This window comes from Chelmon rostratus, chromosome 3 (assembly GCF_017976325.1).
Source record: "Chelmon rostratus isolate fCheRos1 chromosome 3, fCheRos1.pri, whole genome shotgun sequence".
Classification (NCBI taxonomy): domain Eukaryota; kingdom Metazoa; phylum Chordata; class Actinopteri; order Chaetodontiformes; family Chaetodontidae; genus Chelmon; species Chelmon rostratus.
In genome coordinates, this window is record NC_055660.1 from 21,151,757 (window position 1) to 21,178,268 (window position 26,512).

At 42.1% G+C, this 26,512-nt stretch overlaps 2 protein-coding genes across 8 annotated transcripts; both read left to right on the forward strand.

Annotated features, from left to right (window-relative positions):
• The first annotated feature begins 358 nt into the window (after window positions 1–358).
• Window positions 359–6,234, forward strand: LOC121627749 (serine hydrolase-like protein). The gene is made up of 12 exons (XM_041966785.1): window positions 359–484; window positions 554–697; window positions 1,002–1,115; window positions 1,295–1,336; window positions 1,819–1,838; window positions 1,950–2,024; window positions 2,133–2,239; window positions 2,828–2,907; window positions 2,999–3,033; window positions 3,157–3,233; window positions 3,397–3,484; window positions 5,388–6,234. The coding sequence occupies exons 1-12, from the start codon at window positions 460–462 to the stop codon at window positions 5,505–5,507; spliced, it is 927 nt and encodes a 308-aa protein (XP_041822719.1). The 5' UTR covers window positions 359–459; the 3' UTR covers window positions 5,508–6,234.
• A 5,589-nt stretch (window positions 6,235–11,823) lies between these two features.
• sept3 (septin 3) lies at window positions 11,824–25,505 on the forward strand. Of its 7 annotated transcripts, none has more exons than XM_041965722.1 (12): window positions 12,186–12,343; window positions 12,577–12,668; window positions 14,969–15,221; window positions 17,048–17,461; window positions 17,712–17,840; window positions 20,018–20,099; window positions 20,345–20,482; window positions 21,060–21,177; window positions 22,054–22,149; window positions 22,347–22,443; window positions 22,576–22,627; window positions 23,095–25,505. In XM_041965722.1, exons 4-12 carry the CDS (start codon window positions 17,050–17,052, stop codon window positions 23,222–23,224), a joined length of 1,254 nt encoding a protein of 417 aa, XP_041821656.1. In that variant the 5' UTR covers window positions 12,186–12,343; window positions 12,577–12,668; window positions 14,969–15,221; window positions 17,048–17,049; the 3' UTR covers window positions 23,225–25,505. The 7 variants fall into 7 exon arrangements, with proteins under 7 accessions (XP_041821641.1, XP_041821656.1, XP_041821671.1 ...); XM_041965737.1 differs by having other exon boundaries at window positions 14,972–15,221; XM_041965730.1 differs by lacking the exon at window positions 12,577–12,668.
• The last annotated feature ends 1,007 nt before the right edge of the window (window positions 25,506–26,512 follow it).

A 26,512-nucleotide genomic window follows, 5' to 3' on the forward strand; every position in this document is an offset into this window, starting at 1 on the left:
ACAGATTTGTCAAACTTGTGGGGGCAGCGCATATCTTGAAGTACAGTTGGGCAGCACAGAGCTCTCAAGAGATTAGCTCATTACAGAAGGAGGAATGAGTGGTGGTGTTGTTCTCAGCAGATACCAGATTTCACTCTTTTTCAAATTAGTTGTCCTTGCTGTAGACTTCCTGGCAGGCATTACTGAGGGAGTAAAAGCACAATAAAGTAGAGCACTGACTTCTGGCTTATTGTAAGGTAACACCCGCCTATGCAGTGTAAGATGATTGGCCCTAAATGCAGCCACTCATTCTGAATAGCCAGTAAAATCATTGGTTGCATAAAATTGTGACGTTGCCTTTAAGTTCCAATGGTCAAAGGATATTTCAGGATTTGTTTCAAGGTTTTGTTTAGCACTGTGCTTTTGCTGGATGTGCAGCTTTGCAGGCCAGACATAAACTAAGGATCTTCAGACACAGAAATGGCATCTACAATGACACAAGCAGGTAGTTATAACAGCCCAGTCCCTTGTTTTGGAGCTGCTTTCTGAGGTTTTCATTCTGCCTTGTGTCCAGTTTCAGAGCTCTCTGTGCCGGTCCCATGGGGAGAGGTCAAAGGTAAAGCCTGGGGTCCTGATCACGGTCGTCCTGTGCTGTGCCTGCACGGCTGGGCTGACAACTGTGGTTCATTCAACACCCTCATTCCCCTTTTACCAAAAGGTAAACTATGACAGAGCAGAGGAGGATCATTAAACAGCATTTTGATGTATGGGCAATAACAGCTGTGTTTGGAACTGGCCATCGCCTCAGCTGTATGACTCATGTCGCTGTGCAGAATGATGTCTGTGCAGAGTTTGACAGACTGTTTTCACATTCGACTGCTGAACATGGAAAGTTGCTCTGCGATCACTGATAATCCAGTTTTATAGATGCGGGCCTACCGACATGACTTGTGACATCACAAATAGTAATATCCTGAGCTCTGAGCGTGGATCATTTCATCTCTCCTTCTGCTTCCTCTCAGAGTACAGATATGTTGCGGTGGACCTGGCAGGTCACGGTTTGTCCTCCCATCGTCCTCCTGGAGTTTTCTACTCTTTCCTCGCGTACGTGGCGGACATTCGCAGAGTCGTTGAGGGTGTGTGAGCTCTGCAGGATGCAGGAACGTTTTAGCCAGTAGTTTCACTCACATCTGTTTGTAGCAAGATGTCACATCTCTTCAGGACTCTGGTGCATCTGTGTGACTGTTAGATGAGAGCAGTTATAAAACACATCAGGAGGTGAAACTAGATTTAATCACATGTTTTCTATGAACAGGTCTCCGGTGGACAAAGTTCTCCATCATAGGCCACAGTATGGGTGAGTCCCACATTATGGAGACTATGCCAAATGTAAATAATACACCCGATTCACATACTGTACACTATATACTGTGCTTTTATGCATCTTCTACCATAAAACCATGCTGGAACAATACGTAATGTAATCAGTTAGCCAGCAGAAAGTTAATCACCAGCTATTTTCGTAAATTCATTAAGCATTTCAATCACCTCATTCCAGCTTTTCAAATGTGAAGATATGGTGCATTTTTGTGTTTTATATTGTTTCAAAATGAGAATCTTCTGGTTTGGGGCTGTTGAAGTTGCTACCATGGACACTTTTCACTTTTTTTCTTTGAATGACTAATTGATTTTTGAGAAAAATTCTCGACAATTAATCTAATAATCGTTTTTCACAGTTTTACAATCAATGAACACCAGAAACTATTTAAAAGTAAGCCAATAACAAAAAAAAGACTGTGACCAAAGCTTTGACACAATCGTTTGTTCGCTCCCCTCCAGGAGGTAACATCGCTGGAATGGTAACTAAGATTCATCACTTGCAACTTATCACTGTGTTCTCACAACATACACATGTCTTGCTGTATTTTCTTGCATGATATGAACTTGACTCCATATTTTGTTTTCCACAGTTCAGCGCTCTGTATCCTGAGATGGTGGATGCCATCGTACTGCTGGACTGTTTGGGATTTTTAACTACAGATCTGGTACTTCAACAGTTTTTATTATGACTACATTGCACGTGCCAAGCCAAGCCAAGCTCCTGTCAAGAGTTTTTGAGTTTCTCACCTCATCGTTTGTCTCTTCTCCTGCAGAAAGAAATACCCAAAGTGGTGCGTCAGGGGATGGATGAGATGCTTGAGTATGAAAAAAAGACAGAAGAGAACAAAAGGGTTTACACCTATGCGAAGGCAGCTGAGAGGTATTATACCACTCCAGTTTATGGCCGATCCAAGCTAAACAAACTGTCATTCATGTAGAAAGTTTGAAGTGACTCTGAAGGGGAGCGCCACAGATTTTACACATCAAAGTCTGTTTACAGGTGTTGTGGAGTACTGCTCAAAGTTGTATAAAGCCTTTTGCGGCTCCAGAGGGAGCTGCGTGGAGTCTGATAAATGTCCTCAGGTGACGAGTGAGTCCGTGTTTGGGTGGAACTGAAAACTACAAGTTTGAAAATGAATAAAATCTGGGGATTTGAAGGTAAAAAGAAGTGAACTTCCATGACCTCTGATGCCTGCTTTTCATCTCTGCTTGAGGTTAGCAGCTCGAGGCTACATTAGCCGCTACTAGCATAGCACATCTGAACCTCTGACTGAACTTTCGGCGGTCATGTTGCACTGTGGGTAATGTAGGCAGTAGGTTCTGAGAAGGAAGAAGAATGTTTGAATTGCATTGATTTTGATCATTTTTTTAAGTTGTCCATCATGAGTCGTGCATGATGTATCAGGGCAATGCTTAATCTGTGAGCTACTCTTTCAACATAATACCACAAATGCTTTATTTCTTTCAGGCTGTCGGCTGCAAACCCGACTCTGTCTGAACAGTCTGTGCACATCCTTTTAGAGCGAGGTCTTGTTCAAATTGAAGGAGGTGCGTCTTTATCTCTTCCCCTCTCAGAGAGGAATAATTTCACCTTGCTTCCTCTCATCTGCTGGCACCTGAATGTTTTTCTCTTCGGCAGGATTTGTGTTCTCCAGAGACATGCGACTTAATTTTGTAAGTCTCTTTTAACCTCCTGAACCCTCTCCCGCATTCAACACCTCCTCTCTGTTAACGTTTTTCCCACCAGAAGTTCAGTATGCTTCGACGGCACAGTTGTGTTTTATTCTGTGTTTTCAGAAAAACATAGTGCGCATCAGTGTGGAGCAGAGTCTGGAGATGCAGTCGAGGATTCAAGCCTCTGTTCTAGTTGTTCTGTAAGTTGTGTAAAATTGATGTTTTGCAGTATAATTTTATAACTTTGACACTCTGACATTATGAACATGTCAGTCCCATGTCCCTTTGTGCTTCCTGATCCAAAAATCAGATGTGCCATCAAAGCACGTCACATTTAACCTCTTCAAAATTTCTGTTTTTTAGAGCAGACAAAGGCTTTGCTGCAGCATTTCAAGAATCGAAACAACAGAAAATTGCCTCTACACTTCTCCAAGGATATCGAGACAGAAATGTGAGTTTGAATCTTTGGAAAAAATCTAAATGATGATGCTGGAAAAAGTTTATTGTGATGATTTAACCATCAGGAGGGTGACGGTTGAGCATACACATGGCACAAATACACATCATCCGTGTGAAGTGAATCACTGAACAGCATTCATTGCATTAGATGTGTGTGACAAGGCTTAAACAAGCCACGTTAGTGTTTTAAACACTAACTACATCAGTCAGAGCTATTGAACAAACATTGACCATAGCCGGCACAACCATTCAGAATGTCCTGAAGAAGAAAGAAACCACTGGTGTACTCAGTAACAGACATCAAACAGGTAGACCACGGAAAACAGCAGCAGCTGACCACAGAAACATTGTGAGAGCTGTAAGGCAAGACCCTAAAACAACTGTTACTGACATCAGCGACAACCTCAGAGGGCAGGAGTGAAGGTATCACAATCTACTATTCACAGAAGACTTCATGAACAAAGGTACAGAGGCTACATCAGAAGATGCAAACCACTCATCAGCAAGAAGAACAGGAAGGCCAGGCTGGAGACGAGCCTCAAAAATTCTGAGACAAAGATCAACCTTTACCAAAGTGATTGGAGAGAGAAAGGATCTGCTCATGATCCCAAACATACAAACTCATCTGTGAAACACAGTGGAGGTTATGTCATGGCTTGGGCTTGCATAGCTTCTTCTGGGACGGGCTCATTAAAGGATAACTTTCGTTTTCCCCTCTGAGCCCGTGGTGGCATGTTATCAATATCCAGCGTCTCTAGACAACTACCTCTGACGTGGATGATGTCATTACTGAACCCCGGGTGCTGTGAGCAGCCAGCCACAACATGGCTAACTCTGCGGCGGTAGGCTACAAATACGCAATAACGAACCATAGCTGTGCCAAACTACAGCTAAACTAGCCGACCGCCGGCTCAGAGGGGAATAGCACCAGCATATCATGACAAAGATTATCGCCGCAGATTATGCGTTTATAGAGGCTACGCATAGGTGCCCCGAGTACTCGCATTATACGGATATACTGGGGCTAATTTCTTCAAAACGACTCCAAATGCCACCAAAGTTGTTTTGATGAGTAAATGGTCGTATTTAATGCTACAAATAAGGTCCAGGTTGTAAAAAACGAAAGTTATCCTTTAATCTTCATTGATGATGTAACACATGATGGCAGCAGCAGAATGAACTTCAAAAAAGAAACACTTTGTCTGCCAATTTAAAGAAAGATGCAACCAAACTGATTGGGAGATCCTTTATTGTGCAGCGAGATGATGACCCAAAACACACAAAGGAGTTCATCAGGGGCAAGAAGTGGAGAGTTTTAGATTGGCCAAATCAGTCTCCAGACTTTAACCCTACAGAGCATGCATTTCACCTCCTGAAGAGGAGACTGAAGGGAGTTACTCCCCAAAACAAACAACAACTGAAAGAGGCTGCAGTGAAAGCCTGGGAAAGCATCACAAGAGAAGAATGCAAATGTTTGGTGATGTAAAAGCTGAAATGTTGATCTCTTGTCTCATATTCATCTTTTCATGTCAAACCCAAATGTTTTCAGTCTACAGCAAAAATAAAGGAATTGGCCTCACTGTTCCAATACTTTTGGAGGGGAGTGTAGGTGTATATAAAAGTAAACAAATGTGCAGTCTGCAACTGTGATATACACAAAGTAAACGATACAGTATGCAACATTTACAGTTTTTACAGTATGAATTAGTGTAGTATCAGAAATGTACCAACAGAGAATGAAGACGACATGTGAGAGAAAAGAGCTTCCATGAGTGAACTTTTCCCAAAGCTTAATTGTCTGTTAAATGACGCAAAGAAACCTGAAATATAAGAATAAGATGCTCCACTTTTGCATGAAGTTACTCAAATGTTCATCATTTCTATCTCTGTCTCAGCACACGGTGGTGAAAGTACCGGGCGATCATCACATCCATCTGAATAGTCCTGAAGTCGTCGCTCCTCTTGTTTCTGACTTCCTGCAGAACAAAGTGCTCTCACAGCAGCTGCAAGCATAGTGGATAGACACACACAACCAATATAACCAGCAGACACACACACACACACACACACACCAAAACTCATTTTCATTATGAAATGCCTCTCTTCATGTCTCAGCACACTGTTCTCACCTCTCTCAGAGAAGTCATTAACATAATACTGTTTTTCTGGCCTGATCTGTCACTATTTGAACAATACTATACATTTCTTCAGTGACTTGGAATAATCTGAATGTGCAAACCTCCACTGAATCCATTATTGATGAAATTGCTGCTGACTTCAGTTCACACCAGTTTCTAAAAATGTTTGCATTATTTAATTGTGTTTAGTTGTCATAATTCCAAAGATTGCAGGTGCTGATTGCCTGTTTCCTTGTTTGTTCATATAATGATTTTTTCTTAAGTCACTCAGTGTCTCCATCTTGATGAAGTCTGGTGGACTGAGAAAACACCAGGGACAATTAATTAATCTTTCCAAAACCCAAGTTACACAGTGCTTCAGTCAAGGCAGCAAATTAGAATCAACAAATTATAAAATCTGTTCAAACAAATGACATTATATGGTAAAATAAATTAAAGCCAATTCTTGTAATATTAGATAAAATACAATAGTTCCTGGTTCCATCCCTGTCAAAGTGTCATATGTTGCACTGTATAAATATATTACCATGTTGTTTGAGAAAACCTGAGCCAAATGAGCGTGAAACGTATGTAAAAGGTCTAAATGAATAAAATCCTGCATTGTTCAAATAGTAATTATTTCTTCATGTAGCTTATGATGTCACATGTCATCATTTCTGTTTGAAGCTGATCAGTTTAACTCGGCTGTTTTTCATGAACACGATGCTTGTGCAGAATGAGCTAAAAATGGCAGTCATTAAAGGGGATGACATCCTCTGACAACTTCTCGTGATGTAGGCCATCCTCTCTGTATTCAGCTTTTGTCTCAGAAACCAGCAAGACAAAAAAAAAAGTATTTTTTCCAGCCTTTTACTCAGGGGAGTGACTCCATAAAACACTGCAGCTGCCGCCACTCAGAGCAGAAATGAGAGGTGCTGCTCACACAGAAATGGCCCCCTCTCTCTCTCCCCCTCAATGTCACATAAACTGTATGATGGCCTTGGTGTTAAATGGAGTGGAATTGATTTTACGCAGCGAGCAGCAAGGCGGCGAGCATCCAGAGACATCTGAAGGGCTTGCCCCCCCCCCCAAAAAAAAGATTATAGTTATATAAGTTTCCCTCCCACTCCCTCCATCCTCTCAGCCATCAGCAGGGGTGTTGTCATAGCAACCCCCACCCCTCCTTCCCAACGTCAGAGCCAGGAGCCGGAGGATGAAGCCGCATGCAGCTTCTGTCTCTTGTGCCTCTCAGAGAGCACCTGTGATTCTGGCCGCCTCACATGCAACAGTCGGAGCTGCGGCGCCGGAGATCATCTGATGATTGATTTGACTCTGCTGCACATCGCGTACCATCAAACACAGAAAGACGGACTGATTCAGCAGCGTCTGCAGGTAAGCATGACGCCTTTATTTACTACCAAAGCACTGTTTTTTGTTTTTTGTTTTTTTGGGGGGGGGGCAACACCAGTGTGTGCTTGCAAATGAAATCATCAGTTAAATCATGTGTGATGGAGGCAGTGGCAAGTGGAAGCTGTGTGATGTCTTGATTCTTGTGCCTCTTTAGAAGGAACAAATGGAAATAATGGGACGCTGAGATTCTGCAGTTTGTCATGCGTGATGTCTCATCCTGTAGAGAGTGACTGTTTGCAAAGATTAGAATATAGAAGTAACTCTGCTCATCCACCCTTCCCCAAAATCTCTCCTCCCTCCCTCCCCTTCCTCTTTTGTGTCTCTCCTCCCTGTCTCCTCATCCATGTCCTGCCCTTTCCTCCTCCACCCTCCCCTCTGACAGCAGTTATGTCGTGGCTCTTCTTGGACTGGTTCGTCCCCCTCTACCTGCTGGTGTCGGTTTTGGTGCTGGCAGGCTTCGGAGCATGCCTGTACTTCCTAGAGCCCGGGCTGCAAGATGCCCACAAGTGGAGCAACAAAACAGTCCGGCATCACCCGCTGGTGGCCAGTGTGAACTGCAGAGATGACGATAGCAATGCCCTGATATGATCAAGAGGACGAGGGGGAGCAGGGGGAGCAGGGCGGGCGGCAGGCCATCTGGACAGGGGTGCTGCCAGGACACCAGTGGAATGGGAGCCAACACCTTAAAGATGGAGACAGAAAATGAAAAAAGATGGAGGAGGAGAGACCTGACCTGCCACCCCAACTTTGCCCTGATCTCTTACATACTTTAAGCTTTTGCTGTAGAGGTCAGGGAAAAGTGAGCAGAGGGTTTTAAAAGAATTTGTAAGATGAAGCCAAATGCACAAGGAGGAGAAGACTACATGCAGGTGATCAGAGGACATGTTGCCCTTTAGAAATGTGTTTGAAACATGATGTAAATGTCATGCCATCTTATACTTGTGCCAACTTTTACATACGTTTTGTAATTGGACAATCATTTTACATATATCATGAAGTTTACTTAAATTGTGCATTTAATTAGTCAAGTGAATGACATAAGTGCAATGACTTTGTTGCCAGCAGGGAGGGGTTTTAATCCTCTCTCTGGTGATGCCGGCACGGCAGCTGCAGAGAAGCATGTGGATTGTCAGTGTCGCTGTGCCAAAATGGTGTAGTAGTGACTTTATTAGAATAGTATGTACTGAATAAATGCGAAACCATTTATTCGAAGTGCCAGAATTAGCCTAGATGGACCAAGATTACAGAAAACTCGTATTTGGTAACGCTCAAAGTGTCTATTTTTTTGTTTTCATTGTTTTTACTTGACAGCATGGTGAGGAAACAGGGTGTGTAATGGCCCTCTTTTATGCTTCCTTTGTTCATACAAAATAAAACTGTTTGAATCCTCAATTCTTTGGATTTACTCTGCGTGTTATTATGAAGTTGAAGATATCTGAGTAAAATAATCATTTAAGATTTGTGCAGTATTTCTGCACCAGTGATGGAAAGTAACTAAGTACATTTATTCAAGTGCTGTACTTAAATACAACTTCCAGGTACTTGCATTTTACTTGAATATTTCCATTTTATGCTACTTTACTTTTATTCTACTACATTTCAGAGGGATGATGTGTATTTCAGAGGAAAATACCTAACTTTTTATTAACTTTTTAGGTTAGGGAGGGATAAGTGCTCAGTTGGGGCAGAACTGTCATGTCTCAGATGTCCGGGAGTCATTAGCAGCTGCTTCAATGAGACATTTCCCCTCTAAACCTATGACATGATTTAATTTAAATAACTGTTCGAAGCACAAAGAGGTCAAATTATGCAAAATTACCCACAAAAAAAAAAAATAACAATGAGAGACAAAAGATTGAGAAATTAAAAATCCTCAGATTTATCTTGGGACCCCTTGGTGGGGCCGACCCCTAGGCTGCAGGACTTGCAGGACTTTTACTTGAAATGGAGTAATTCCTGTGGTTGCACATAAGAAAAGGATGTGTGTACCTCTTCTGCTCTGTGCTGTGGTCAGGCAGACTACTTAGACCACATTCAGACTTCACAGACAGCATCCCATAAAACCAAACAAAATGAGAGACCAGAGTGGGAGTGAAACAGTGCAGCTTCAGTGTGGAAGGAATGGAGAGAATGGCACTTCTGTGCCCACTACTTCCTACTGCTGTGTTCCCCGTCTCGCACTCTTTCACTTATTTACTCACTCAGTGTGTCACCAACGGAGACGAAGCTTCACACAGCAGGTTGGTGGCTCTTTTCCTCTATTGTGATTTAAAAACATGCATTTTCATTGTAAAGATTTGTTATGTGGTGGAAGCTACGGTGTAGAGCTGTCACGTGGTTTCAGATTGCTACGTTTAAAAGTAACATTTACTCTAGTTCAGTACTCAAGAAACAATTCTGAGGTATTTGTACTTTATTTTATATGAGCATTCTAACTTTTTGATACATTTATACTACTTTATAATCCTTCTACTCCACTACATTTCTGAGGGAAATATTCTACTTCTTACTCCTCTATACAGCAGTGGTTGCAGATAAATTTGTATCCAGAAAACATGATTAACTTGAATAAATCGATCTGAATACTTCTTCCACCACTGTCAGATTCTAATGTGTGGAAAATCCTTACAGATTTACATGTTTGACATATAACACCCTGATTTTCTGCACTTCTTCACTCTTGCCAGTTTAATCTGACTTTCTTTCCACCTCTTTCCTCACTACTTATAGAAAACAGAATGAGTGTTTTTGACCGTCTGGCACCTTTGATCCCTCAAACATCTGCATCCTCCAGAAAAACAAAGGAGCGTCCACCCCCTCTCTCCCTCTCTTCACCTGTCATCAGAAAGAAACCCATTCAGATCCCATCATTTGATGAGAGGGGACTCTGCTATGAAAAACAAAACACAAAACAGACAAACACTGACAGGTAAATTAAGCTTGTGCTTGCATTCCAGCTCTGTTTTATGTAATGTGATTTATAATATAGCAAACATTATTCTACTGAAGTCATTTTTCTTCCCTCTTTTGGCTCCAGATCTTTTCTTCCCATTTGTTCCTCCAAGACTTCCAGTCGGCCCTCTTGGAGTAAATCATGTCAGCATTCACAGAGGAGCCATGGAGAAAGAGCTTCAACCCTCCCAAGAACCAAACCCAAAACATACAGCTCTTCAGCTCTCTCCGCAAAGCCCAGCATCTCCATTTCTCCTGCTCCGAAGCCAAATTCCTCTCCCACTCCCTCTACTCTGCAACCAAAGCCAAGTGATTCTCTTCATCTCTCCGCCTCACAGTCGAGTGATCCTTCTCCACTACTGCAACAGCCTCAGCCAAAGCCAAGTGTATCTCCAACTCTGACTGTCCCGACACCCAGACTGAGTCCATCTCCAACTTCCCTGTGCCGAGGGATGACTTTGGATAGCCAAGGAGGCAAGCAGCCATCTCCCATCGCTAAAGAAAGACGCGCTAGATCGATAACCATATCGAATACTAAGGTTGAGTCCCAGTGGAGCAAAGAGAGCTCTTCAAATGAGGCAAAGAATGATGTTCTTGACCAAGAGGCTTTACTGGACTTCACTCATCCCATGTTGAGAAGAGTTTGTCCCATGACGTGCAGAGAGTCGCGACATCAGACCAACTCTGAGTCCCAGAGGCAAGCAGCCACGTCTCAGACTTCCTGCTTATTGCAAGGGAAAGTTGGTAAAAGAGAAAATAGTGCAACAGATAAACCAGTGCCTCCGCCTCGGAATTTAGGCATGACTGTAATCCATAAACCAAAGTCAGATACCAGACAGCAGCAGGACTTTCTGCCAAGTGGAGCGACAGGTACACAAACTTCTCTTTCAGAGTCTGAGGGGATTAGGTTTGCTGGTGTTGCTGAGAGAGAGTCTCAGTCAGTGTTTGATGGACTCACTGCTCAGTCAAGCCTCAGCCTTCACAGGAAATGTACAGACTACTCTCAGAGTAGAACTGAAGGATTTGCCTGCAACGACCGATCATATGAGCGAGTGTATTCTGAGAGAAGCACAGCTTTACCAGTGACTCCCAAACTGTCATTTTCCACAGAGGCTCTCTTGAATCAGTCGACTGTCTCACCAAGTGTTAAGACCAGAAGACGGCAATTTGGCTTGACTGATACAACAAAAGTGGATGCAGACTTTCTATCAGGCCCTCAGGAAGAAAACAATAAACAGACAATTACAGGAACTTCATTGAAACTCTTACAGCAAACCAGCGTATCTCAACACACCAAATCTCCTCAGAAACAAAGATTGTGGTCGAAAGCTCAAAGTCAAACCACCCAGAGGGATGTGAAGAGTGCAGCAAGTCAGCCCGACTGTGTTTGGAAGGATTATAGCTGCCAGTCAAGAGACATCGATCAGAAAATGGAGGCTCCTCAGTGTGCACACAGATCAAATCAATTTAAGACATGTCTGGTGGGATCTCACACGCTGGAGGCCTCCTCAGCTGCTGTTGAGTGCACCACATCAAAAACTACCTTTTCAAGACCTGATATTACATCACATAAACAGCAGTTAGAGCACAAACAGCCTCCTGGGCCAAATCAAAGCCACAAAGAGGTGAACCGCAGTGACACAGTACTGAATCCATCAGATATTGTTGCAGCATCTGATCGTCATGGGGCGCCCACAAAGCCACCAGTATACCCCTCAGAGAAATGCGTTGTAAGCTGGCCACCATCTGTGGCACACTGCCCATTTAACACAAACAGTTTTGGCCTCAGTTCAAAGGGGGTGTTTGACCTGCCGTCCCAGCCACAGCACAGAGTGTACCAGAGACCAGATGAGACAACCACAGCTTCGCTTCCACTACAAAAACCAAATTACTCTCCAGCAGACAGAGCATTTATCATGGAGGAACCAGAGGACCCCTACTACGTCACCATGTACTACCCAGGCTCGGTGTATGTGGGTGAGTACACAGATATCCAAACCACTTGGAAGATTTTTGCTGAACAAATTCCTCAAAGCAGATACATGACAGGACTCTTTCCTCTCTCGTTTTAATCTATTTAGAGTTTGGATTAAATCATTCCTTTCTAACCAAGGGGGGTTTGGGGGCGGGAACTCAGCTGAGGGGGTGGTCCGAGAGGATAGCAGAGGGATTTAAGACATCGCTCCTTATCAGTGGAGTAACAGACATGCTGAAGAGAGACGTGACAACATTGATTAGCAGACTTCTATCAAAGTGACTAGTCCAGAGGGTGCATGCCAGCACAGCTCTCAACAGAGACAAACAAGCACATCGAAAACATGCAGAAAGGAAAGCAAAAGCAGGACGGAAGGAGAGCAACTCAGAGATAAAGTGTGAGTACCGTGACACACACTTTAACGAATCATTTTACTAAAATCATCACAACACAACACATACTGTGAAATCCTGGAGAGGAGAGATTTAAAATAAAACACCTCTAGGTATAAGTGAGGTGTCTGCATCTCCTTCATAAGGATCACATATGTATTGTGAGGCCTTTTAGGACATCTTAGTGCAGTTGTGACCCTTTAAAGTGAAGCACTTTACTTGCAACCCTTTGCATCAGGTTGGACACTCTGTGTTGGTGAGTTCTGTGTTGTCCAGCCACAGCTGACTGTTACATGGTTCCATTTGAAAAGCATTCAGAGGCCACACAAGGTAAAACTGTCCAGCATTTGTTTTGCAAAACAAACCCAGCTATAGGTCCACTTACCGGCTTTTTCTGGAGCTTTCAAATGTATCACACAGTCTTCATCAGCTGATAGAGTGTGCTCAGTTGTCATGGAGATGGGCTTGTTTATGGGAGCTTAGAAGCTATTCACAGCGAGGTCAGGCACCACTGTTAAACCACTGGTCAAATGCATCTAAGTCCAGTTGCTGAAGCATTATGTGTTGTTACAATTTACAATTTCAGGCACTTTTTACATTTCAGATGCCAATATTTCATTTTTACTTTACGACATTTGCTCAGCAGTTAGTAGATTAAGAGTTTACACACAAACATGATGAAACATGATGCTTTATTATAAATCACACTACCCACCAGTATGTAAAACAGTTTACATTGAGGTAAAGCTCTTTAATTTAGTGGAATGTAGCTGTGTGCATTTACTTACTTAACAAGTACCATTTGAACACTTGTACTTTACATTTAAGATGAAAATATTGTAGTTTTTACTCCACTGCATTTATCTGGCAGTGTGGTTACCAGTCCTTATACAGCATATGTAAAATTAAGTATGTAAGGAGGCTTACAGTCTCCTGATAATACAGGCATGTTTCCAAAATAGTTGGGACGCTGTGTAAAATTTAAATAGAAACAGAATGTGAAGATTTGGAAAACATCATGTTTAATTGACAATAGCACAAAGACAACATATCAAATGTTGAAACTGAGAAATTTCATTGCTTTTCGAAAATGATACCCTCATTTAGAATTTGATGCCACGTTCAAAAAAGTTGGGACGGTGGCAACAAAAGACTGCAAGAAAAGTTGTGAAATGCTCAAAGAAAACACCTGTGGAACAACTCAGAATTAATTAGGTCAAGTGGCAACAGGTTAGTAGTGTAATTGGGTATAAAAAGAGCCTCCCAGTGGGGCTGAGTCTTTCTGAAGTAAAGACGGGGAGGGCTTCACCTCTCTGTGACAGACTGCACTGGCAAATACTGCAACACTTTAAGAATAACATCTCTTAACATAAAGCTGCAAAGAACTTGGGGATTTCATTGTCTACAGTGCATAATGTCATTAAAAGATTCAGTCTCTGGTCTGAAGTGTATTTAAGATGGACCGAGGCAAAGTGGAAAACTTGTGGTCTGACAAGTCAACATTTGAAATTCTTTTTGGAAATCATGGACGCCGGCTCCTCTGAGCTAAAGAGGAGAGGGGCCAGCCAGCATTTGTGATGGTATGGGGGAGCATTAGTGCACATGGCATGGGCAACCTGCACATCTGTGAAGGCAACATTAATGCTGAACATATACAAGTTTTGGAGCAACACTTGCTGCCAAGTAGACTACGTCTTATTCAGGGCCTTGCTTATTTCAGCAAGATGATGCCAAATCCCATTCTGCTTGCATTCCAGCGCGGCTCCGTAGCAAAAGAGTCCGGCTGCTAAACTGACCTGCCTACAATCCCAACTTGTCACCCATTGAAGGCGCTTGGCGCATTATTAAACATAAAATACGACAAAGGAGACCCCAAACTGTTGAGCAGCTGAAACAGTACATCAAGCAAGGATGGGAAAACATTCAATCTCCTCAGTTCCCAAACATTTACAGAGTGTTGTTAAAAGAAGAGGTGACGCAGCAGAGTGCTAAACATGACCTAGACCCAACTTTTTTAAACGTGTTGCTTGCATCAAATTCTAAATCAGATTGTCATTTTCAAAAAGCAATGAAATTTCTCAGTTTCAACATTTGCTATGTTGTCTTTGTGCTATTTTCAATTAAATATGGGCTTTTGGTGTTTTGTAAATCATCACATTCTGTTTTTACATTTTACACAGTGTCCCAACTTTTATGGAAACAGGGTTGTAGTTTAAATGATCTCTACATAAGTAGAATAAGTAATCCAATAATAAACAGTAATATAGCAACGAGAGGGGCCATTCTGTCTCCACAACTTTTACTTTTGGTACCAAAGAATAAAGACTTTGGTGGTTTAAGTAGGCTTACTTTCTGCAGACAATGCGTCTGGACTGCTACTTTACTTTTGTTAATTAAGAATGCAGGACTTACACTTGTAATGGGATATTATTTGCATTTGAGCACTTCTGCTTTTACTTAGGTGATTGATCTCGTAAAGTGTGTAAAGTACATCTTCCACTACCATACAGGAGAATTTGTACATTTTTAAAGAGTTTCTGTCATTTGATTAAGCTCAAACTTGATTTATTTTGTCTTGTTATAGTGCAAATCCTAAGTGATCCCCTAAAAATAGTCTGTATCTTTGACAGAAGACACCAAAAAAATGTCCCTTTGAGGTAGCTACACTGCGCATGCGCGCTGCATCTCCCCACTCGTTCTCCTCTTGTCGCCTTGGTAACGGCAAAGGGGGGCTCACGGCCAGAGGGAAGGAGAGGAGAGGTACCCAGACTAATCACATGACCGCTCCTCATCTTGTTATCTCTGTGTTGGGATATACGTCGTTTGTTCTCGGACCCAGAGCGACAGTAGATCAGACCGACTCGTCCTCGAGCTGATTTGCAGGTCAGTTGAACGGGAATCGGTAAGTGTGTCGGTACATCAGCGCCGAACGAGCCCACCGTTAGCGGGCTGTAGCTAGCAGCTAACACGGGGCTGCCGCTAGCTCTTAACGTTATTATCCAGCAGCATGACTGGAGAGAGACAATGGGGTCGACAGGCTGTGATGGAGCTCACCTCGTGTGTTGCGTTAAAACAGATGAAATGTGCTTAACGTAAATATAGAGCCGCCGTGGGCGGCGCTTGGCGTTAATTTGCGTTGCCACCCAGAATAAAAAAAAACGTTTTTAGTAAAGAAACAGCTCGTAGCTTTCATGTGAGCAGAGCATCATCAGCTAGTCTATGTGCCAGTCTTGAAGTGAGACTTGCCTGCAGTTTTTCAGCTCACTATTCATCCTGGAATAATTGTGCAAATCTGGTGAATGTACTGTATGTGTGAGGGCAACATCGAGCAGGAGGGCAGGCAGAGGGGGGAGCAGGGCTGCATGAATACTGAGTGTGTGAATCAAAGTGACAGCCACTGCCTCAGTGACCTGTATGATCTCCATCTACGACTGTGGCTGCACTGACTTTAACATGGCAGCAGGCTGCTCAGTGTGGACGCCCCGGAGGGCTGAAGTGATCAGCATCTTGGCTCTGCTTCATGCCTGTTACTGTTGCCATCTGCCTGCACTGTTTGCTTCACATAAAGGGTCAGTTCACAAATTTTCTCACGTACCTGAAAAATATCAATGAGAATTTCACAGAACTCATTGTGGCGTCTAAAATCTGTTGTTTTGTCCAACCAACAGACCAAAACCCAGAAACATTCAGACAACCTTTTGTCAGAGATTAATTGTTTATCAAAGTAGTTGCCATAAAATCTTCTGTTGAGCTACTATTTTTTACACATTTTGGGGTCTAAAAGACTAAAAGCTACAAAAAGTTTCGGAATTGTTCCAGTAGATCGCGTTAGCCGACAGCCACAAAAGGGGCTGCAATGGCTGCAACGTAATCCTTGCAGACAAATGCGCCCATCGAAGTTTATACAACGAAGTGCTTGTTTTTGCCACTGACAGGCTCAGGTTGTTATTCTAAGTGTCTGACAAATTTATGGAAAGGATCCCTACAGACAGGACAGGAAAGGTTATAGCTCTGTTTATTCCAAGCCACCAGACTCCTCTGACAAAAACAGTAACTTTACCTTTTTCTTTGCTGGTCCTCCGCTGCCTCGATTGGTTAGTTTGTTTGTCCTGTTATGTGACTTCTCTCATTTTCATAGGTTAGTCCATATCATAGCTAACGTGTTAAAACACAATATAATGGCTGATATACTAATATATCTGCAATAAGCTAATATCTGCCAATATAACATTCTGGCCTGTCTATCCTGCTTCCCTGAGTACCGATCTGATGAAATGAAATGAAGATAAGGTCTAATCACATACAACAGTGAGTGTTGGTGGACCACCATGACTAAATGAATGTAACTGATAGCATAAATACTGAATTTTAGAATGACGCTGGGGAAGAAACTGTATTTAATGTGAATCCGTGAGATCTGGCCAATATCCAGTTTGCATCTCTTTTCACAATGTCCTCATGACTCTGGAGACAGATAGCTTAAAACTAGAGCTCTCTGCATGGCTAGATGTACATGAAAGAAATATGTTTTGGTAATTTGAGTGAGCCAACCCTTTAAGACCACGCCAACATCTCATGTCCTCACTGTAGAGCCAGTGAAAGGGAGGAGAGGCCTCAGATGGCTCTACTGGCCTACTTCCTAGCGATGTTCCAGCATTTCCCGTTAATGAAAAATTCTATTTTTATCATCCTCTCCTTTTCTTTTGTAGACATGTCAGACATAGTTCCTCCAGAAGTAAGACCCAAACCGGCCGTCCCTGCCAAGCCCCCAAATGTGGGGGCTCCTTCCCCCTCCAGCCCCTTCCCGCCCCAGGGCCCGGGCACCGGAGGAGGCGTTTCAGCTCCTCCAAGTGGCATCCCAGTCCCAATCGGGAGTCACGGGCCAGTGCACATCAGCAGTCATAGTGTGGGTCATGGCGTGGGCCACGGCGCTGGCCATGGTGGGAATCACACTGCAGCACACAATGGAGGTCATGGTCATGGTCATGGTCACGGCCACGGCGGCTCCCACGGCTCCGGCGGTGGATCGACTTTGCTGGGCTACATTGGCATTGACACCATCATTGAGCAGATGAGGAAGAAGACCATGAAGACAGGCTTTGACTTTAATATCATGGTTGTCGGTAAGTGAATTAGGTGAAAGATGTTATAAATATTAACCTACAGATGTGGAGAAAATAGTTTTACAGATAGCAGCACCTGAGAAATATCTTGAAATAGGATAAATTTATATGTTTTTTTTTTCTCTCATTTTTGTTGGTGAGAAAAAATTTAAATGACTCCTTCATACCCGGACACTGTCTCTCTTTTTTTTCTAGTTTTACCTCCTCTTCAGCCTTGTTCATGACATGTTTCCCCTCCCTCTCATCTCAGGTCACAGCGGTCTCGGAAAGTCAACTCTGGTGAACACCCTATTCAAGTCCCAGGTGAGCAGGAGGAGTGCAGGGTGGGCCCGTGATGAGAAGATCCCCAAAACTATAGAGATCAAAGCAGTGTCTCACGGTGAGTACAGTGAGAGGCTGCCGTTCTCTTTTTAGGGCCAGAAATTTATAGCAACATTTAATTTGACAGAGAAAATTAACGATCTTTGATCGTTATAAGTCCCACATAGTCCACTTACAGTATATCAGTGCACCCTGCTAGCTGTCAAGTCAGCTTGCCATTTATTCTAGTTTATTCAAACGCACGAGCCAACTTCTGCATCTTCTGCAAGTACCTTGTGTGAGAACCTTTGATAATTTGTGCAATTACTGTTATAGCTGGGGGTTCCCTCAAAATTAATTGCTCTGAAATAATTATACTATATATCATAAAAAATCAGTGTGGAAACTTGCCTGACTTGTGTCTTTTTGGGGTAGCTGGCTCTACCAACGTAGTAGAAAGAAAGGTATGTGTTATAGCTGAAAATTAACTATGCTGAAATTTGGTAGACAGATCACCAACAGACCCATTTCAAGGATCAGTCATTGAGATTTTGGTGATAACCTGAGATGTCTGCTATTATGCTATTTTCCGATGCAGTGTCCTATCATTGTACGTTCAAACATGCTGGGTATTAAGGCAAAGTTGGCCGTCTCCATGGTACAAAATAAGTTATGTTAAAAGGTGGTCAGATAGGACGGGCAAAAAAATCAAAAAGGTGAAGGCAGGGAAGGAAACAAGCTGGCAGGAAACAAGAGGGCTGGAGCACTAAAAGTGCGGTCACTTTACGTTTCTCTCAATGAAAATTTCCCACACTCAGGACGGGATGTCACGTTTCTGATGTGGGTAATAAATAACCATTGATCAGAGTGATCACAGCCTGTAAGTAGTGTATGAGAGTGGCGCCACAGTTTGTGGTCTGGTAGTGTGATAATGTACTGAATCAAACACACTAGAATAATGGTGTTTCCAAACAGAGTGCATCAGTTTCCATTGACTGAAGGAGAACATCATGCTTTCTCTTCTTTGTGCTTTGTACTAAGAAGGACTGCAAACTCACACTGTTGAAGCCTCATCTTGGCTAGGACTGATTTATGTCCTCCATCACTTTCATTGAAAGCATGCTAGGAAGCAATTTCTTAATGGCCAATATGAACAGGAGGATTAATTACAGCAAGCAAAACCTTTTTTAATGTTCATATGGGCACCTTACTATCATCTGTCATTGGGCATGTGTTATATTTATCTGAGCTATATGATTAGTCTCTTCACCATCTAATGCATCAGCAGTGACATGCAGCATGTGGACAGACCGCTGATCCTTAGCCCAGAGTATCATTGTTCACATACATACAGTGGATGCATCAGAACTTCTGTTTTGCCCTGCCTGACACAAGTTAGACAGTTGCATAATGGTAAAGATGGCCTTGTCTAAAACCTGAAAAGTTTGCTTCCATAACGCCACACGATCTCAGAACTGAGAGCTGTGTTGCTATAGTAACAGTGAATGACCCCTGCTGACAACTGACACAAAGAGGTGAATGTGGCTCGATTTGTGGTTTGCTAATAATGTTACTGAGCGAGGAATCAGAATTGTTGCTTCCCTCATGCAACAGAAGTAATTGTGACATTCTTCCACAACACACAGGCTTTCTGCTGGAGCAAACGGAGCTGATTTGAAAAGGTTCCTAAATGAGCAAGAATACAAAGCAAATGGCTCTTATTTAAAGCTGCTACGTGTAGCATTTGAAAATATCTGACTTTGGTACCCCTCCCCCAATGTCAGCATCAGTTGCTGTGGCAGACAGCTCCACGCTGCTGTTTCTGGACTGGGTTGGGAACTCTTCAGTATGTAGCACGCAGTAATGTGTTCATCTTTGACTGGAGAAGAGACTGAACTTGCAGATGATTTAACAACACCAGGGACACAGTGGTAATAATTCAAACCCTCAGACAGAGCTCAGTGTTTGGTTGCTACAGTTCACGCGGTTATACACACACTGCCTGCGGTTGACAGTGACCTGACATTATTATGCTCGTGCCAGTGAGAGACACAGCAGACATGATCGCAATCAGATTATTTATACTTTGCTGTGTTTCTAGCCTGGATGCTGTTTCTCTGTTCATTCCAAACAAACATTTGTTCCAATATGTTGAATTTTCAGATATCAATTGTATTATATTATTGTAGATATACAAACAAACATACAAAACGACAGCTGTGATTTGTTCTTTACTTTAATGTGTTTTCTCTACAGTACTTGAGGAGGGTGGTGTGAAGATGAAGCTGACAGTTGTCGACACTCCAGGCTTTGGAGACCAAATCAATAACGACAACTGGTGGGTTTACCAACTCCTGGATCATTTAAGCCCTTATAAATGTCGCAATCACTGCCTTGTCTTACCAAAAACAAACTTCCATTGTCACCTTATGAAATGGTTCCTTTACTTCAGGGGTGTGGGGATGTATTTAGTTGGCCAAAACTACACTGAATCTGGTTGTTACTCAAGTAAAGTGTTCTTTGTCTTCTCCTCTTTCCTCAAGTGATCTTTTTCCCTCATGCTGACTTCTGCTGCATCCACAGCTGGGAGCCCATTTCCAAGTACATCAATGAGCAGTATGAGAAGTTCCTGAAGGAGGAGGTCAACATAACCAGAAAGAAGCGTATCCCTGACACCAGGGTGCACTGCTGCCTCTACTTCATCTCCCCAACAGGACACTCGTGAGTTAACCCGGAGATTAGTGAAGTAATCACTCAAACCGTCTCTGAGGATCTGATCTAAAAAGGGATGTGTTTAGTAATCTGTTAGCAAAGACACTCTTATACACATACGGCACACAGTGTTCACATCTCTTTATCTAAAAACATTTCAATTCAGATTAACAAGGCCCCAAATCAAGTGTGCTGCTTTGTATTGCAGACAACACACACCTCTCTGTCTCTCTCTCGCTCTCTCTCTCCCCTCTGAACACCTCACAATTAGCTCTTGCTGACAACTGTGAAATTGCTCTTTAATGGATAAACGGATACAGTCTTTTGTGTATTACAACCAGCGTATCCCATCCTTCTTAGCTGCTGTAATTGAGACCGACAGCATGTTTTGTGTGCAGGCAAATAAGAACTGGGACACAACCCTTCTTCAATAATAAGCCCACTTCTCAGTAGCATTCACACATTCTTAATTGCTACAAGACCAGGGAAAGGTAATTATACAAGCCTTCTGGGAGAATCACATCTCCTAAATCTACCTATTTCCTCACTTTCCTTCCCTGTCTTCTCTGTTCTCTATCTGTTCCAGTCTCCGGCAGCTGGACGTCGAGTTCATGAAGCGCTTGAGTCACTCGGTCAACATCATTCCTGTCATTGCAAAGGCAGACACAATGACCATTGAGGAGAGACAGGAGTTCAAACAGCGGGTGAGTTTCACCAACGATCCTACTAAAGCCAGGCCGATAAATCAGCCTGGCCTGTGCTGTAGCAGCTTATTTTCTCATTTCAACTATACCGTAACGGTATCTGTGTGCATGGCGGTTCTGTTCTGACATTTACTGGTAACTGTAGGCACTGACACCCATGGTTGTTATCAATGCCAGTACAGAAAAGTCAAAGATATGTTTAGGGTGTTTTAGAAGCAGTGCACAGTGCACTGACAGGTTTGCTTTTCAACTTCAAAATGTCCTGCTCAGTGCATACCTTTGACTTTAGAGCTGCTCTCATTAATATTTTAACATTAGAAATGGGTCAAATGACTGTTGTAACATATGTGTAATGTCAGAGGCGCCGCTGATTGAGAATCAACACCGAACTCCGCACTTCCACTCATCTCTATGGAGCATTTTAGCATGTTTTAACTGATTGTTTTCCTGTCCCATATGTTCAGTCAGCAGGTAGACGTTTCAGTGAAAAGGCTCTAAAAACCCTCTGCACAGCACCAAGCAGCACACACACAGCCAGATATCTCCCTCAGGAAATGGTGGAGACCAAAAAAGAGCTAGAAAGAGGGTGAATGTTACATTCATCAGGTGGTCAGAAACACAAATGACAAATGAATGGTAGTGTTGCTCCCAACAGCAAGAATATATCAGCTTTCTATGGTGATAATTTGTCAGTCCCTTTCCACTGCCTATTGGCTGATGTCATCTCATCTGACTATTTAACTCTCAAGTAACAGTGCTTGTATCTGTCAGAATTCCCATATTGGACAGGCTGCAGATTCCCCAGCCTCTCCAGAGTGTTGGGTACACAAGTAGTTTGAAGGCAGCAGTCACATGTGGTTTTGGTTTGTGCTGTAGGTAAGGAAGGAGCTGGAGATGGGCGGGATCGAGTTTTACCCACAGAAGGAGTTTGATGAGGACATGGAGGACAAGAGCGACAATGACAAGATCAGAGTAAGTGCTTCTGTTCTTTCTGTCACACACATTTGTCCCATGATTTTCTTCTTTCCCGCCCCTCCATTCTCTCATGCACTGCTTCCTCCAAACAGAGTGCCAGGGCACTGGGGCACGTTGTGTGTTTGTGTCATCTCATAAACCTTGTGCAGCTCTCTTCAGTACACTGAACCGTGCTGAAATGTCTCTGTTCTTAGGAGGCGATGCCCTTTGCTGTGGTGGGCAGCGACAAAGAATATCAAGTGAATGGCAAACGAGTTCTGGGGAGGAAGACGGCGTGGGGAATTGTAGAAGGTGAGTGATGTGGCCTTTCTTAATAAGTAACATTTGGAGTCCCTTTGCCAAAGAAATAATATTGCTGGTCTCAGAGAAAGGACTTGATATATAAGATATGACATTTAATTTGTCTAATTTCTTTGGTTGCAGTTGAAAATCCCAACCATTGTGAGTTTGCTCAGCTGAGAGATTTCCTGATCAGGTAAAATACTCTTTTAAATAGATTATTAAAATCCCACCACAAAGAAACAAACTGGATTTAAGGAGCAACTAAATACTATGGGATGTCCATAATGAGAAACCTTCTCTGTGTCATAATATTTATTATGTCATTTACTATTTATCAAGCCAAAACACAAGGATCACTAAAATCTATCGAAAAAACACAGTAATTCTGAAACCTCCTGTTTTCTAATAGAGTAACACTTTACATAAAGGTACACATTTTCACCATGACTAGTTGCTTGTTAGTATGCACATTAGTAGCATCTTGTCTCTTTATTAGTCATTATAAAGCACTTATTAATGCCCTGTTCTGCATGACCATATTCTACAACTACAACTAATTAAGAGTTTCTCCTTAATAACCTCCTAATTACTACTTACTGATAGTAAGTAAGGAAGTTGTTGTTAACATGTCCCCTGTGTCTCTGTACCCCTCTTTCGCAGGTCTCACCTCCAGGATTTGAAGGAGGTCACTCATAACATTCACTATGAAACCTATCGTGCCAAGAGACTGAACGAGAATGGAGGTCTGCACCCCATATCCTCCAATGACACCCAGGAAAGCAACCTGTAGTCAGTCAGTCAGGGGAATAGTTCTGACAGAGTGAGAGTAATAAGCAGTGCAATGAAGCTGATGCAGATGAATCTAAAAATCATTGTCACCACAGCATCGCTGCATGCTTGGAAAACATTTAACTCTGTAAAAATCTGTGTCATTTTCTCTGATTTCGAATTCCACCCATCGTCCACTACACTTCATTCCCCACGCCACCCCCACAAACACATATCAAACCCTCATAGTTTCATTTGAAAGTCAGGACAGTCCCACTGAGACTTAGTGCCATCATAAAATTAATGTTTTATCTACTGCCAATGCCTGGTCATTTATCATTTTCCGGGAAGTACAAGCTAGAAAGTGCCATGTTATTATATGTATATGAGGCAAATTTTTAAGTTTTAGTGTTTTGTAGCAACTGATGTCTAAATTCAAATTATATGATTTGCTCTAAATATTAAAATCGTAATTCCTGTCTAGTAGTGATCCACTAGCCAGCTCTGCAGTTGACTTTGAACAAATTCCTTTTTTTAAATTCTCAGCAGCAACTTTTCATTTGGAGAAAGAATCCCTGTGGCTTAACTGTCAGGTGGGTTTAACAAACATTACAAGCTGTGCTGTCTTCTTTACACCCACCCTCATGAAGAAAACAAATGAAATTTCTCTAATGTTCCCTCGCCCTGTTGATGTTCGAGTTTCCATTTAAAGATAGTTTGTGAGGACAGACCTGCATACTAAGATGAGAGAAAGCTGCAACATCAGTCAAATATGCAGTGCCATTCTGTGGGCGGCAGTGTGTGTGTAATTAGCCCACAAAGTGCATGACTGTGCATACTGGAGATTCAGTGATTCCATGATTCATCGTAATAGCACGCAGAAACTGAATACTTGTGAAAGAAATGTGGTCCAGTGCATTTGTGTTTGTGCTCATTTGCGCTGGCTGACTGTGCTCTTGCAAAAACACTGGAGGATAATTATAAAACAGATCAGTGGTTTTATTAAATATTACATTTTTTCCTGGATTCAGATTGACTTGGTGGTGTATTTTGACAGTTAAAGGGACATCATGCACACAATTTTAATCTGAAAGCCTGAAGCAGAAATTAATGAGTAGCATGGCCAGCAATGCCATTTAAAAAATCATATACAAGCTTACTTGCTTAACAAGGTTTTTTTTTTTGTTTGTTTGTTTGGCTTGCTTGATTTAATGCATTTGTCTACTCCCCGTACCCACAGCCTTTTTATTAAAACTATATTTTCTCACCCTAAAGAATACAACCACACAGTGTACCTGACAATAGGTGAACAGAAAACTGAAAAACTTTACTTTTTCTGTTTTGCCCTGTGCCATGCACAGTTTTTGTCACCACACTCTGACGTGGTTGCCAGTATTTGCATCAATGCCATTAAAACTATATTCATTCTGTTCACCACTTGGTGGCAGCACCCTACCATGTATAAGTAGTGACTGAATAGAACAAGAAACAGGCACTTGAACCAGCTTTGTGTCCTCCTCAGACATTCCGACTGCTGAGATCTTTAGGTAAGTTTTTACATAGTCCAGGCTTATTTCCTGATGACGTTTACAGAGTTTGAGTCTTTCACTGCTGTCAATAATAACCAATCTATCTCTCCAGATCAGATTTACCCGAAGGTTTAATAATATTACTCTAATGGTATGCACTCAAAGTATTGGTTTAATTATTCCAAATCAGTTTATTTATTAAGTTGTGAAAATGTTTACCAAGTTTCATTCTGTTTTCTGCCATGTACTGTCTACAGCGGGATAAATATGCCAAAATTACAAGTTATTTCAATATCGATCAATCTCTTGTTTTGAATCATAATTTTCTACAACCATGAACGTTTGTGCAATTTTGATATGAAATATGATGTCTGCAACAAGCTGATTAGAGTTGTCTGATGATAGTTTTGGTGCAGTCAAAGGTTTCAAGCAGATATTTGTAACCGTGTTAATGTGTGCATGCTTGTGTCCAAATTGCCTTGTTTGCTTCACACATCACTGCAACTTTACATCAACTTATCAGCTATTTCTGAATGTGTGATGTGTACATTAAATTGCTATATCATGAGGTAAAGCACTGCACTAAATTGACAGCCCACAATCCACGTCACTCATCCCTGTCAATCAGTAGAACTTCACAGTGTACATATATTTAATAACCACTTTTCCGTTGCTGTGGCACATTGAGATATAATGTTTAGTGTTATATTGAGTTATTTATACATTAATGTCTTATTATTGTAATTTATTCTTTAATAAAAGCACATTCCCATGTTTTTTGTGCAAGATTTTCTCATTAATGTCTCAACATGATAAGATGATATTTTTATTGTTTTTAGTAGTAACAGTAGTCATTGTACAGGACACCTAATTTTGACTTACATGAAACTCAAGGGTCTCAGAGTCAAGAGTCAAAATGAAGGCTGTCCTGGAAAAAATAAATTAAATTCAGTTGGTGTATACAGTAGCTAAAACCAACTGTTAGAAACAAAAATGAAGCAAGTAAGCTATTATTAGTGGACAGTTAGGTGTGATTAGTGTTCATCAAAATGTAATTTGAATATCACGGTACATTGATGAACAGTAAAATCACAACAAGCTGCAATGATCTTATCCCACCCCTGCTTATGCTGATGTCGACTTCATTTGTAGTGTGTGTCTGGAGGTCAGTCCCTGGAGATGACATCATAATGAGCTCCTGTCTCTGTAAATCAGGCAGTGTATGCATGCAGATTGTGAATGCAAATTCAATTGGTTAAACTTGGCTCTCAGTTTTGTAGCTATCTCACAATTTTATATATGGAATATGAGGCTTTAGCTGGTGAGTTAATCGAAAGAAAATCACGTGAGAAGTTCAAGGGAGTCTTAATATATAAAACCAAACAGTGGGGTTACACACTGTTGTGATGGAATATGCATCCCTCCCTGTCCATGTGAGTTGCAGACTCATGTCCTGCAAGGTCAACTGTAGAGGCCGATGGGAATGCCAGTCAATAATAGGGCTGCTTGAGTGAAAATATTGATGAGGTCCTTGACCACGTGTTTATGCAGCTAAGTTCCATTCTGGTTTAAATTACGAGCACTCTATTGCACGCGGCGTCATCACATGTCAACATGCGAGTGACAGCTAGTTATGGCAGCTCTGACCTCCTTTCTGTGTTTTTGGTGTATTTCTGTGTTCCTTTCTATAGTAGCGGTGTACATCCCCTCCTCAGCTGATGCTACTGCAGCCTGTTCATTCGCAATGTAGTATCACAGCTACAGACTTCAAATCCACAGTC